Here is a 14870-nt window from a genome sequence, read left to right on the forward strand (position 1 = left end):
TTCTGAAACTATGGAGTTGAAAGTAATTTAAGTGTTAGGGGACATGAGGTCTCACTGTCATTAAAGCAGAAGCAATGAGAACATTGCTGGAGTGCTGTATTAATCATATTTTCTACTAATTGAAGACTTCCTTCACAATGTGTTAGAGTTTCTCCATCTTTGATATGAAACATTGCACATAAAGTCAATAGTTTCCAATATTGACTTTTGCTTTTTCAGTTATCCAAGACACAAAAATCTTAAAACCACAAAAAAATTATAGTAATAGGGGTGAAATATGTTCAAGTGTTTTGTATAAGAAAAACACAATAGCTCATGAAATAAATAGTATTTCACTAACATAAGCCTCTACTACCCAACACATGCATCATAATAACTTGATGGTGATAATGCCCTTACAGCATAATGACAGATAATAAAATAATTTAAAAGTATTGACCACATTTCAAGACTTTAATAACTTCCATTCTCATCGTTATAGTTTAGGCATCAAGCATTTCAAAGACCTGCAGATGCCCTGTTGCTGGTTGCTTACAGCTGTGGCAGGTGGCTCCTCTGTAGCCGCTGTTGGAGCAGTTACAGTGGAAGGTGCTCCACGACTGAGTGCATCTACCTCCATGTTCACAGTGACTGGGGGAGCACCTGAGAGACAGAAAGAGATACAGAGAGAGAGAGAGATACAGTATATAGTGTCTGTTAAAACTTAAAAATAAGGGATTTTGGTATGAAAAGGAACAACAGGCATTCAGCACATTTGTCTGTTCAGAAAACTTTTTTTCAAGACCATGTTTTGTTCCTTAATTTCCAATCTACTGAGTTGCTCCTTAATTAAATGTAGACAGGACATTTTTCTCAACAGCCTCTGATCAAACTGTTTTGTATTTGTGGTTGAAGTGGTGCTATTAGAGGTGAGGGGAGGTAATTTGCTGTTGAGGGCCGATAACATTAAGAAGTCAGCTGCAAAACAGTTCCAAGTGCAATTTAATTAACTCTAGTTGAGTACTAATAAGCTAATTCCAATAAGGAGGTATCTCATTTAGAGTGAACAATAATTTATCACATGGTGCACAAAAGAAGAATAGTGTGAAGAGTCCTTGGCGAATAGACCTCATCGTGACACAGTATATTAAAGGGGGTCGTGATGCCGTGGTTAGTTCAGGAATATTCCCCCCTGGATGAGCACAGCCTGAGCCAAGCCCCGCTTTCCCTTTCTGATTCGGTTTGCCAAAACCTCCCTGAGGCCAAATTAAAGTCCTTCACTATTGTCTCTCCAAACACCCGTTTTTTTTTTTGCCTTGGCAACCGCTGCCGCTCTTCTGGCCAACCGGGACCTGTCTGCTATTTCCAGAGACCCGTGGACTAGCCAAGCCAAGACTTTGCATCTGTCAGGAACCTGACAGAAGCAAAGAGGGTCAGAATTACTGCCTTGTGACAGCTTCATCGATCTCGCTTCAAAACACATTCTCATACAGTGAGGAGAGAGGTCGGCAGGAGGGAGTAATAAGTTCAGTGATTTCAAAGCCTTGGACAGCAAGTGTGTCCTAAAGGTGTCAGTATACTTCAAACAAGTGCTTGTTCAAACAATGTCTGACACACCCTCCCCCAACACTTTTCACATGTCAGATTTTGGAGCCGTGTCCAAAAATGTTATACTTTTCCAAAAGTGTAATACCCGAAAAATAAACTGCTGTCTTGTTTTTTTCATTCGCGACACAATTTCCGTGACTTTTAGTATTTACAGCCGAGTGCAACTCCATGAATGGCACCAGCGAGCGAAAAAATGGTGCGCCGTTATCCCCACTAGCATGATTCACTGATTCACTGTGTCAGACCTTTTGCCCTGAGTTTACAAATGCAGTAAACTCTGAAATGAGAGACCACTGCAGCGCTCTCCAAGATCCTGAACCCTTAGTCAGCAGCAAGAGCCGTCTAAGGTACTGCCTTCCGTCCATGACAGCCACTGGGACAGTCCAACCAGTGAGCGCCATTTATAATCCTTTATGCCGTATTGGTGGTTTGAATAAACACCGTACTAGTTGTGTTGTGGTTGCTGAGTCTTTAATACTACTCCCCAGTTTATTCCCTAGTCTGTGTTTCTCAAACTGCTCAGTTAAAGAACAAGGCTGGCGATATTCTATATTTTTGTTATTATCAACACAACGCATAAAAAAACCAAAGCCAACAGTGCATTCATCTGCCTAGTTCTCAGCCAATTTGTTGCAACTGAAAATGGAAATCTTAATGAATTCATGAAGAATATATATATCTACTGAAAATGAACTACATTGGTCAAGTTTATTGTGACATAGTAGCTAAGTGGTGCAGAAAAATAAGCTATCTCAGGCTTTGGATACAGAGACAATACTTGTTAGCAGGATCAGTTCATTGTTGGTTTTGTTTTCTAACAGATAGTGTGCTTTAAATTATTATTCCCTTGTCTAGGTGTCTATTGTTGAGTCATAGATTCCCAAGTCTAGTTAAGAAGCACTGTTGACTTTAGTGGTTTTTGTGTCGTCAATAAAAGCCCCTTGAGGACGTCTACAGTTCCCTGATTCTGTATATACTTGCATTCTCAAATGACTTTAAAGAGGACAGCAACAAATAAAATACAAATTTTCCATCTGTGTATCTAATTGAGCATGGTAAAGGAGAGACCTGTCTCACTTATAATAGGATATTTTAAATGTGCAGTCCAAACCAGGGGAAAAATGCAAATAAATCACAAACTGAGTGCTTATTATTATCACTGTTTTCACAAATCCCAAATTGACTGTGGAAACCACTTCAAAACAAATCAACACACAAATCAGAAGAACATCATAAGAAAAGGTAATGATGGCAGCCCAACACACACACACACACACACACACACACACACACACAGGGTGCATGTAAACAGCAGTAAAAAAACAATTCAGACGGTGATACTAACCTGTCGATGATGCCACACATATCAATCTGCAAGTGGCTGTAGTTTCCCAGGAGCCTTTGTTGCACCTTGATGAGGTCAACGGGTTGGTTATCCACAGTGAAGAGACGCATACAGCCCTGAAACACTTTGAAGGGGTTCTTACACTCCTGACTGCGCTCCTGAACAGGGCATCCTAGGGAGGGAACGCATGACACCCAATCAGTGGTTGGTCTGCTGCTTTGTATTTTGTTTGTATGCCGTTTTCTTGGTAGGCCCATCCATAAACATGAAATTAAATCAATTTTACTTGAAAAACAACAACAGTGTCAGTATACGTCTAACTTCATCACTTCATGTGGGAAGTTACGGATGCCAGCTTTGTTACAATGTTTAAACTTCACTGTAATATTCTACAGGGGGTTAAAACACACACGCTAGCAGTGTATAACGTAGCTGCAATTAGCTCCACCTTTACCAGCTGCAACATCAAAGTGATGTACACATTAATGCAGCAATCATTATAATCCAATATTACAATATGCATTGTTCTTAAATAGACCATTCTGCATCATGGATACTTTTACTTTCATTGTTTTAAGTTTATTTTACACTTTTTTACTTTGACTTATGTCAATTTGTGAATGAATTCCTTTTACTTTTGACAAAGTATTTCTCTACTCTGTGGTATTTATACTTCTGAGTACATCTTCCACCACTGCATCTAGCATTTGCAGATTCAATGTGTACAAGTAACTTATTACTCAAACATTGCTGCAGAATCTACTACTTTGGGTTTTGTTCTCTACCTTGTTATCTGTGTATCTGATGAGACTGATTTTTGATTCTCTGTTTACCCTCATCTAACCCATTACCGTCGGTAGACCCGAGGTGGCTGTCATATAAAACCACTCTTCGCCAGAGGGTGTGAATGAGCTCAGGATTAATGCTTGAAGTTGATCCTCGATGGTGGCAATCTGTGGCCAAATACAGCATTCCTGCTCCAGGCTCTACGTTGCTCTAATTATAGTCAGCCCATCAGGCGCAGAGTTCAATACCTCCCAGCAGAGGAGGGAGGAAGGACGAGTCACTGTTTCTTGTCACTTTGAATTTCAGGAGCTCAAAAGGAGATTTAGTTGGAGCCGCTTTCCTCTTGGCAGTGATAATGACTCACGGAGGAAGTTTCCGATATGTGGTGCTTCACATTGAGGAATAAAAAAATCGCATCACCACTTGAGTCAAACTCACTGTATTTTTTTTTGCCCTATAGAGACTGTGTTCTATAATCTTACATGTGTGCAGTGGGTTAATGTTTACATCTACAGCATATGCTTTTATTTGTGTGTGCAAGTATGTGTGTGGACAAATGAGGGATATTAAATACACGCACTGCAGAGACAGGATGGGGGGGGGGGGGGTATAAGTAAGTTTGAGGTAAATTAAAAGGGAAGGTGTTTGGAGAGAGGGGTATGCATGGAAGAAAGAATAGCAAAACGGGAACTGGGAAAGAGGAAAGGAAAGAAAAGAAGAGGAGAACCATCATTTGAAGGAAGGAGACATCAAAGAAAGAGAGGGGAGTCTAGGCAGCGTTATGACATCACTCCTCTCTGGGCATGATGATAATTATACCCCGAGTACCTCGTGTCAGCAGTTTTCCTATCTTGAGGTCTACTTTAAGTACACTTTAAAATATTTGACAAGAGAAGGTTTTTAGTTCAGAAGATACATCCCTTTTGGCAGCTCTCCTCAGCTGTGGCTGCAATCAGGTGAATCCGTTTAACTGCTCAACAACAGATAGAAACAGTACATGTGATGCAGGTTTTATTTCACGTCTTCTTACCACCGAAAAAGAGTTGACTGTCTGTGGTGAGAAGTGGGATGCTGGTGTGAGCCGTGGCTCCTTCGTCTGTGTCCACTGTGATGCTCAGATGATCTTGTCTGGAGTTCAGCTCCACATGATGCCATTGACCATCATTCAGACCTGAGCCTTTATGCACACATAGACACAAACATAAATGCCAAATAAATGTACTGTTTGTGTTAGTTTCCATTTTCATTATGACCTTCACGTACAAGTGATTTAATTTTTTTTTGCTATCTGTGTTTTCCAGCAAGTCAGGAACATGACTAGTTCCTTCAACTTGATGAAAGTGTTATGGATATGTTTGCTGTTGTGATTTTAAAAGTGGAAGAACCAAGAGTGGGAGCATTTTGTTTGACTCTCAACAGCTCTCTACATGTTGACAGCAAGCCGGCGGCACATAGCTGGGGGCGCTATCAGTGCCAACATTGCTAATTATGGCAAAAGTGTTGACAGAGCAAACAGTGTTTACCTGACGGGGAACCGTAGGGTGGGTGCTACGCTAACACAATGGCGCTATCAGATGGGACGGCATTATCAGCTGCAATTGCTGTGTGACAGCAGTGCTAAGCATCGTCCATGAGCTTACCAGTGGGGCACGCGCACATGCACTTACATGCACTAAAAGCACACGCGGCGAGCCCGGCTATGCCAAAGTAGCAAGGAGAAGCTCCGATAACAACACACACAGAGGGAGAGCAACTTCAGTTGTTTGCTGCTATATTAACGTCTGCAATGTTAAATACAGCTCCTTTAAGTATGTAGTTAGTTAAGTTGTATTGTGTGTCACTTAAATTACTGTAATAATGAGTAGCCAAATCTGGAGAAATATGAAATTTCAAGAGTTTAATGAGTCAGAAGAAAAATTTGGATTGAGCAAAAAAATCTTAGCTTCCAACAACATCTCATGGTCTTCCACTGCAGAGAAAGTTTGACAGGGGTTACGACTTTTCCTAATATTATCATGTGTCAGAAGTTCAACACTGCAGAGCCATGACTGAGCCAACTATCCACTGAGGAAGACTGACATGCAATTCAAACCTTGAGACAATGCTTTTGTTTTTTTAAATCAAGAAACAACTTGCATGCTTCAGATTTCTATTGAACATTCTTTCGTTCGTTTTTGTGCTTGGATAAAACACTCTTCTGGTGTTGTATGTCTGCGGCATGAATCTGAGCTATGAGAACTTGTTATGTCATCTCTGCTACAAAACTGAACAACATGGGTAACATACCTCTCTGTAGGTGTAACTCAGCAAAATCCTGCTTGGACCAACCTGCGCTTAACTCCAGCTGGGCCCTGCCAGCTTTATTAATCTGTAGGCGGAGTCTGCCCTCGCTCAGGTACAGCCAGACTGTGCTCTCCTGCTGTAAGAGGTCGAAGGTCAAGATAAGCCCAGCCTTGTTCCACGTGCGAAACTGCAGCGCCACGGAGACGACACCTGATGACCAAGATGTCAGTCCTGGCAACTGCAGGAAGCTCTGGGAGTCAGTGAACGTCACAGCAACTGAAACTTGCTCAGCACAAGAAAAGGTCACGTTGCCCTGAGAAAGAAAGGAGGGAAGGGACGGAGAAAATGATCATGAAAGAGATAATAAAACATTAATATTCATTAGTTGCAGAGGCTGACGAGGTTTGACTCTATGTCACCGAGGTCTCATCAGCAGCTCTGTGAAAAAAAGGAAACTGAAAAAGGACATCTTTATTACCATATTGATATTGGGTGAGCAGTTAAAATAAGCTAGAAAACTGGAGGCATCAGAGTCACTCAGCATTTGCACCCACCTACACTATTTGTCTCATATCTGCTCATCTCAATATGACATTGGGAAACAGAAACTCTACGATGAATAAAAACATGAAATAAAGCATGGTTTAAATTTCCATAACACATTCGAAAAACCAAATAACCTATGGAGGGAAATAAAGATACTCAGCACAATGAATATATGGTGTGGTTAGTATATAATGTTTTCAGGGAGATCTCCTGTTGAGCACAATGTGAGGCACAAGTTGTACATTGATTCACATTATTCTAAACTCGTATGAAACAAACATTTCTGTGAAGTCTACTACACAGAAAGTACCAGTTTCTCACTTTCCTCCCCGGTTCCTTCTTTCCGCCCTTCTCCTCATTTTCATTCTATACCTCCTTTCCTCCCTGATTTATATTACTCAGTATGAGACTACTTTTCTTCTCAAGTTTGATTGCGTCGGGCTTTATAACTTGAAAAATGTGCAATGATGACATTGGTGATGATAATGAAGGATATTATGAGGATGCTAATGACAATGGTGATGATGATAATGGTGGGTGTAAAAATGAAGACGAAGATGACACAGATAATGAAAATAATGATAATGACAATATATGACCAGAAGCATGGTAATGACATTAATGCATGAGGAATAAAATAAATTTCGATATTGTAACCCTAGTTCTATAAGCACAGACGGAGCCCTCTATTAGACTCTATCGGTAATACTCGTTTCCAATCACGAGCACACGTTTGCCCACTGAATATTTCCATAAACATAGCCGGCCAATCAATGTGCCTATACAAATACATGCTGACTTGACAGTATATAAGGCAGCAGACACCGCTGTCTGCCATCCTACACCTTCTTGGTAGAGGCTCACACAGGTCCCGCCCTCAACTGGGTACAATGGCGCGACATATCATTGACCCAAACACACTAATCCTGACCGACTGATCCTGCAACGTCTGTTGGAAATGTTGCACTATATTCAGTCTCTCTCCTGCTTTCTCTACGCCTCACCGCATTGTTGTAGCGTATAAAAGAAAAGTATAACAACATGCTTATGCACACGTCTGACACTGTAATTGCCCATGTACAGTCACCTACTTGTCCTAATGATGAATGCGGAATGTCAGATTTCCATGATGATGTTCGAAAGATGCAGCAACGCATTGACTTACCACCACAGAGGCCTGGTGGTTGTTCCGTTTAGCCAGGTGGATCAGGTTGAGGTCGTTGTAGAGCAGGTTCTCCATGCAGCCATGAAAGTTCCTGTTGGACAGGATGGGTTTCTGCAGTCCATGGCTTTGGACAGCTCCCAGACTTAGCTGCACAAAAAAACAACACACAAAAATAAATATATAACAGCCATCACCCCCTGTAGGATTCAAAGGTTTCTGAAGTTTTGACAGTGAAAATGTATTCTCTTTATTCATAGACTCAGTATGCTCAGGATTGCAACCAACATGAACTCAAGCTGATTATAACTTCCATATTCCATAAAGGACAAAACTACAAACGTTTTGCAGCCAACTTTCAAGTGTACAGGTGTTTGGTATATAAAAGACATTCTAAATAGAGTACCACTTCAAAACATGTGTTTTTGTCTGCTGAAAAGTTTCTCTCACCTGGTGAATGTCCCAGTGGCTGAGCTCAGCTGGTATGTGAACCTGATGAGTGTTTTTATCCACAGTGAGGTTGAGGTGACTGCTGAGCCTCTCCAGCTTTACATGGTGCCAGTGCTGGTCATCCAGCAGACTACCCACAGAAACAAGAAGCTGTCCATCGGAGGATGAACTCACATCTGCAAGGAAGGCGAGGATGTGAAAAACAATCGATTGTGTTGTCTTGATGGTGGCTGAGCAATGTCTTCAGCTAATGCAGAAATCCTCGTATGTGGAATTCCTGCTGAGGACATTTTTTCCCTGAGGTGTACTACCCTAAAAAACACTTTGCAGTTTGCATTCTGTGTCCTTCTAATGCACTTTTAACAACGCTTTAAAGATGCTTTAAAAAACATTTTGAAATGCTTCCTATTTCAAGGTTCATGTTTTATTTTTCAAAAAAAAAAGTCGTGGAAACATTGTAGCTTCAGTGAAATATTTCCATCTTTGTTTTAAACAGGGAGCTGGTCTCTGAGGTCACCCTCTCTCATTAGAGAGCGCACATATCTCGATGACGGCAGGGAGGAGGAAGAAGCACGATACATGATGAGGCTGCAAAATGACAGCAGGACATAATTAATGACAGACCCAACACCAGCGGGTCCAAATTGGTGGGTCCATCTCTCCATCCCCTAACGTTTTTGGGAGAGAAAAGAGTTTCTGCTGACAGAAGGAGCTACAACAGAAGGAGCAGGATACACCAAGTCATTAATTATGAATGACATTTTCTTTAAAAAGGGGAGAGAGAGATGGAGAGATTGATATCGAAAAAGGTAATGTCACTTACTTCCACGTACTAATGGTACAGATACCTTGTCTGAAGGCTGGTAGTAATTTTGAAGCTCATGGCAGCTTACATTTATTTGTTTTCATTCGTTGCAACCAAATGTACCTTTTTGTGTTTGTCTGCTTTGTTTTCAGCATTGAAGTTACAGGTGTCGTTGCAACCTCAACAGCTTAGTTTTGAATCAAACTGAAGCTTGGTCAGGACCCCTTGAGTCATAAAATGCTTGGAAGCCCAGCTCGTCAAACTATGATGGTTCGCAGTAAAACACGTGGGTGACGTTGTGAATTGAAACTAAAACACTTGCTCAAGTTTAACCATCATGGTTGGGCTTAAAAATAATTAAGTGAACTAAGCAAAAAAATACATAACTTCTAAATAATTCAACAACACTTTTAGACACAAACACCGGTCTCCTGGTCGAAGTCCTTGTTTTGTGTTACCCACCTGCCCTGTGTGTTTTTCCTGACTACTTGGGGCGACCGTGGCTAAGTGCAGAGCAGAGCCGACCTTCATTCAGAGGATCGGTGGTTCAAATGCTGGCTGTGTTATGGTCCATCGACATGCTAGTCGTATGTCGATGTGTCCTTGACCAAGACACTTAACCCCAAAATTGCTCCCGTAGCTGCGCCTATGGTGTATGAATGGAAATTGTAGAATTGTAAGTCACTTTGGATAAAAGCGATCCCTAAATGATTGTAATGTACATCATCACACTCCCAGACAATTTTGTCGAATAAGATCATGGATGGGTTGACGTTGCTTGATTCAGCTAGTTTTACATTTTCACAAGTCATGAGCCCACTTTTAACAAACAACTCAAGTTAAGTTTAGTTCACTCACGCTGTTAAGGCAGTAGGGAACTTTAGATGGAGCCACGTGTATCGTCTGCTTCCAGTTTTTATGCTAAGCTAAGATAAACCTGGCTCCGGTTCCACGCTTAAATGCACAGACAAGAGAGCTGATAACAGCATTTCCCAAATGTCTAACTATTATTTCAATGCCATTTGATGAGGTGATGCATTGCGTTACAACCTGAATAACTGGAAATAGAGAGGTGGTGATCGATACAAGAAGTCTGAGGTAAAACAATTATAGAAACACTTTCATTCATGAAACTCTCTCTCCCTTCCAGTCTCAAGTCTCTTCTCTTTTCCTCTCCTCACCTTCACGCCTGTGAGGACGCTGTGAGGAAGGAGGTTCAATCTGAGACCACAATATTATATTACATATTATAGAGTCGGCTAATATTGCATGCTCTTGTCTTTAAGCTATGAAGTCTACGCTGAACACTACTTTCCAGGAGTTGAGTGTTCCAGACAGCTCCCTGAGGCAATATCACCTAATCATATTCTGTCTGCTACTCCATTAAGGCTCTTTGCTCAAGCTGTAAATCTGTTTATGAAGGACGACAATGACGGGTCTTATCACGAGGTGCCATTATTTGAAATACAGCTAGACTATAAAAACGATGTACTTTCTCTAAACCAATTCTCAGCTTTAGTCACAGTTAGTAATTTAATTTATCACCATAAAACAAACTGGGGAGAAAAGGAGACGGCACAGTTACATTCATGGGAAGAATGTCACTTCATGTGTCAGGTCTGTCTCTTCAGTTCAATTAATATTAATACGACATGCTGTTTTAAAAAAACAACAACAAAAAAACATATCGCCAAAGCATTTTTATAAACAGACATAGGGTAAATAATACATAAAAAAAGAATTGGACTTAAACAACGTATTTATATCCTTCAACACTTGATGACATTTGTAAAACAAATAAAGATTCTAACAGATCATCTGTCTGTCTGTGGGCAGATTTAGTCAGCTTCACAACCAAATAAGGCAAATGTTTATCAGCAAGTCTGGGTAGAATTTGTCGACTTACATCCTGATGACAGAGAGTTTAAAACACTGACCATGTAATCACGATGTCCCTGGTTTGAGTCACACCATGGACCTTTGTTGCATGTCATCCCTCCTCTCTACCGTATTGTCTGTCACCTCTCCACTCTCCACTATCACAAATGAAGGCAAACCTGTCCCAAAATGTTGCTTTTCAAAAATGTCTCTCTTCTCCACCATCTTCAGAGGCAAATCATTTACATTTCCCTGACTGTTTAGCTATATGTGTAGCTTCTCTTTATTTTGAGATACAAACCGTATTGCTGCTGCACACAGAAGAAATCAACAGTAAGCAATTTATTATACAGCAGGGGAGTGTGTTACAGTAAGAGTCCCATGGCTATTTTAGCAATCTCAGGCTCTGGAAATACAGAGGCTGCTTACTGAAATTCGTATGAGGCTGCTAACAACAGAAACGCCTGGAAGCTCACTGTAAATCACTGTTCAAAAAAAGTGGAGTAGAGTACGCAAATGCAACAGTAATTACCACGATTCATTGTCTTCTGTTGTCTCACTCAACAAGGCAAGGCAAGGCAAGTTTATTTGTATAGCACATTTCAACAACAAGGTAATTCAAAGTGCTTCACATAAAACCATTAAAAGCATCAAAACATAAGGCAAAAGAAAAGGAGATTTAAAAACAATTAAGAACATTCATTAAAACATTTTAAAAAAACAGTGCAAGAAATAAAATGCAGTAGTAAAATGCAGAAATGCAGGAAATTGATTAATATATTAATTGAATGTGGTTCAATTAAAGGCAGCAGCAAACAGAAAAGTCTTCAATCTTGATTTAAATGAGCTGAGGGTCTCAGCAGACCTGCAGCTTTCTGGGACTTTGTTCCAGATATGTGGAGCAGAACAACTGAACGCTGCTTCTCCATGTTTAGTTCTGACTCTGGGAACAGATAGTAGACCGGTACAGGCACACTTTGGACAGAGATTCATCTAAAGCGATAAGAGAAATGATATGTGATCATGAGGATGTTTCATAACTGTAAAATCTGAATTATTCAGGGATTTTTGCACCATACCACAGCCAGAAACCAACCACAATATGTCCTGATCCAGAGAAAAGACTGGATTTCGCTTAACGTTCAACTTGGCCTGCACGCCTCTCCAATGCCATCCTAATTCAGTCAGCAATACTTAACACCACTCGTCCAGAATGCACTGCAGCGGGACACACCAGCCCTTGGTGCATTTACTGTTGTGGATTACAGCTTCCCTGTGACAGTTCAGAAGTGAACTGAATTATGAAGCAGTTTTGCTACATTGGAGCAAACTGACACTTTGATAAATGTAAATCAGAGAGGATATGTGATTGTTTTGGATAGCGGACAAACATTCTAATGAGCCAACCAATTCATTTCAACTGCTTGGACAATCACAGGATAGAGGGGGCTTTACTATCTCACTGCTGTATTTATCTGTTTGCTATACTGCATATATGTCTGTCTTACTGTTTTTCATCATCATTGATTCATGCTAATAGTAGTTACACAGTGTCTGACAAAAGCACATCTGCTCTAGCCGAGCTCTTTACGTTTGTGTTTGTAAGCTACACACATCCCTGACGCTCAATGTTAGCCAACGTTTGCCATCTTTAGCTCTTGTGTGTCAGACAGCTTGTTAATCTCATGATGCCACATGGATCACAAAGAGAGGCCCAGGACCAACGGGATCAGGCTGCCAAATGGGAGAGATAAAGTATGAGGAGCCCAGAGAATGGCCCACACTCTGGAGCTATGGATACAATGCATTCAATCTTCAGGTTTTATCCTTGCTACCATAGTTTAAGCTTCTCTTTTCTTCTCTTGAGCCAAGAGCTGACGGTGGAGGAGCATGCTGTGGCTCACGGTGGATGCTCCAAGCAATTGATCTAAATTGCATTGTCTGCAAACTCCAGGGAGAGTGTGAGGGAAATACGGGATGTGAAAGAGAGAAAGGAGAGAAAGGCAAATAATCACCACTGGAAAAAAAATATAGCATAATTGGGGCCACATAGGAGAAAGGCTGTAATAAATAACAAAAAAGCTCCAATACAAAAAGGAAAACTGTTTAGATTAGTTCCCGGCTACGCTGAGTTGGTTGAGCAGTTTGTTGACTATCACCTCAGGTCTAGCAGGGAGATGTGACAGGCGTCGTTCAGAAAGCCGATGTCAGACTGATTGCTGTAGCAGATAATGCCTCTTCTCTACTGGGGGCAGATTTCCAACCTAGTGAAATCCAGCATGTCTCTCCAGTAAAGAAGGCATAGCAGCACAACTACTGCCACTGCATAGATCAATTATTAAATCAACCAATGCAGAGCATAATGCAGCATATATTGGCTGTTGTGTGTGGTTGTTTGAGAAACCAAACAATGAAGAGAGAGGGCAGCAGTCAGATAAGCATTACATGTAATTGCAATGACTGCTTTTAGTTTTAACAGATGTTAAAATGCAGTGTGACCAGCTACGTTGAAGGAATGCAGGGAGGGTCCTATCTACATCGCCAGTGGTGGGAAGCGTGAAGGAAATGAGTTGAGCACAACTTTCCCAGTGCCCGTTCTTGCAAGTTTTCCAAAATCCCCAGATGGGAAACTCTGGGGATCAACTGCTGAACTTGTTCATTATATTTCATCAAGGAAACTTGCTAACAGTCCCACAATTTTCCCTCTTCAAACATCATTTCAGGGAAAAACTTGGTCGCAGACATGTTACTGTTGTATTAAACAGACATAAAGATGTGGCTCAGGGAGCCTGAAAGTGACATGAACTCAAAATGATTTTCCCTGCAGAGAAGCCAAAGACAAATGTCCGCTGCAGTGGACGATAAAGTCAATCTAATCTAATGTAGTGAATGAAAGATGTCTTCTTCAGACATCATTATATACAATGCAACTGTTGTAGTTACTTGAACATGCTAAAATACAACTTTGAAATGTCATTATTACTTTATTAATCTTCGTGGATCAACCTTTCCACTGGAGAAATGTCTTCCAACTGCATTTCATGCTAACATTAACATTGGGAACTAAGTCACTGACCACTGTAACATCCCAGTTTGCGCCACTTAGGGGACCACCATTACATTTCATTCACCATTTCTCTCTCATATCTTATGTCAGTTATCTAAAAAGTCATAAAATGCCAGCTAAATCACGAAACAAATAGCTTGCACTCAACGTGCCTGAATCAGACATGGGCTCCATTTTCAAATCAAAGTGCAGCGTGTCCTTAACAGGTGAAGTGAATACAGTATATAGCGCTAACATTACAGCTAAATTCCCAGGAACAATTCTATTGTTAGGCCCTGCAGATTTTTATCAGACTGTGCCATCATACATCATACTGGGCCGTCTGACAGGAGATAAGGTATGCTTTAGGGCAGGGGTATTCAATTTAAATTCCAAAAGGTCCAGATTGAGAAAATCTCCTTGTGCAAAGGTCCGGAACATTAAAATAATATCTAACTTGCGCTATTTGGTGCCATGAATATATATATATATATATATATATATATATATATATATAAAATATATATACAATTTTATATATATATATATATATATATATATATATAATCAGGAAGCCTAGTAGTAGTAGTAACAACGTCTCTGTGTAGTCAACAACTGTCAAAAGCAAATAAAGAAAGTACACATCAATTATATTTTAACAAATATTATTCTCAGTTTTTAAATTTAACTGGATAAATAATACATAGAAATAAATAAATAAATATTCTTCTCTCATTTCAAGTAAAATAATGGCCCCATCTAAAAATGAAATACACAAAAAATAACTTGAATCAATGAATTACATCGCATGCAATTGGTCGATGTGTTTCCTGGACTGCTAAACGAGTGTGGTAATGGTTAGAAAAGCTGCGCAGGTTCAAATAGGAGCGCTCCTCCAACATGTATAATTCTCAAATATCCATCAATGATCCGTCCGGGTCCGGTTAGGACAGCATCTGAGTCCGTATCCGACCGCGGTAAG

General features: G+C 40.5%; 1 protein-coding gene across 1 annotated transcript in view; it reads right to left on the bottom strand.

The window, feature by feature from the left end:
* LOC306776072 (contactin-associated protein-like 4) overlaps nt 1–14870 on the bottom strand; it is a gene marked incomplete at both ends in the record, with an annotated part of 48737 nt that overhangs the window by 27383 nt on the left and 6484 nt on the right. The window contains 6 exons of the mRNA XM_079266657.1: nt 536–642; nt 2933–3104; nt 4749–4895; nt 6005–6314; nt 7713–7859; nt 8160–8335. Coding sequence (XP_079122783.1) covers nt 536–642; nt 2933–3104; nt 4749–4895; nt 6005–6314; nt 7713–7859; nt 8160–8335 — 1059 coding nt within the window. The remainder of the gene's footprint in view (nt 1–535; nt 643–2932; nt 3105–4748; nt 4896–6004; nt 6315–7712; nt 7860–8159; nt 8336–14870) is intronic.

The sequence above is a fragment of the Melanostigma gelatinosum genome, assembly GCF_949748355.1.
Source record: "Melanostigma gelatinosum genome assembly, chromosome: 4".
NCBI classification, from domain to species: domain Eukaryota; kingdom Metazoa; phylum Chordata; class Actinopteri; order Perciformes; family Zoarcidae; genus Melanostigma; species Melanostigma gelatinosum.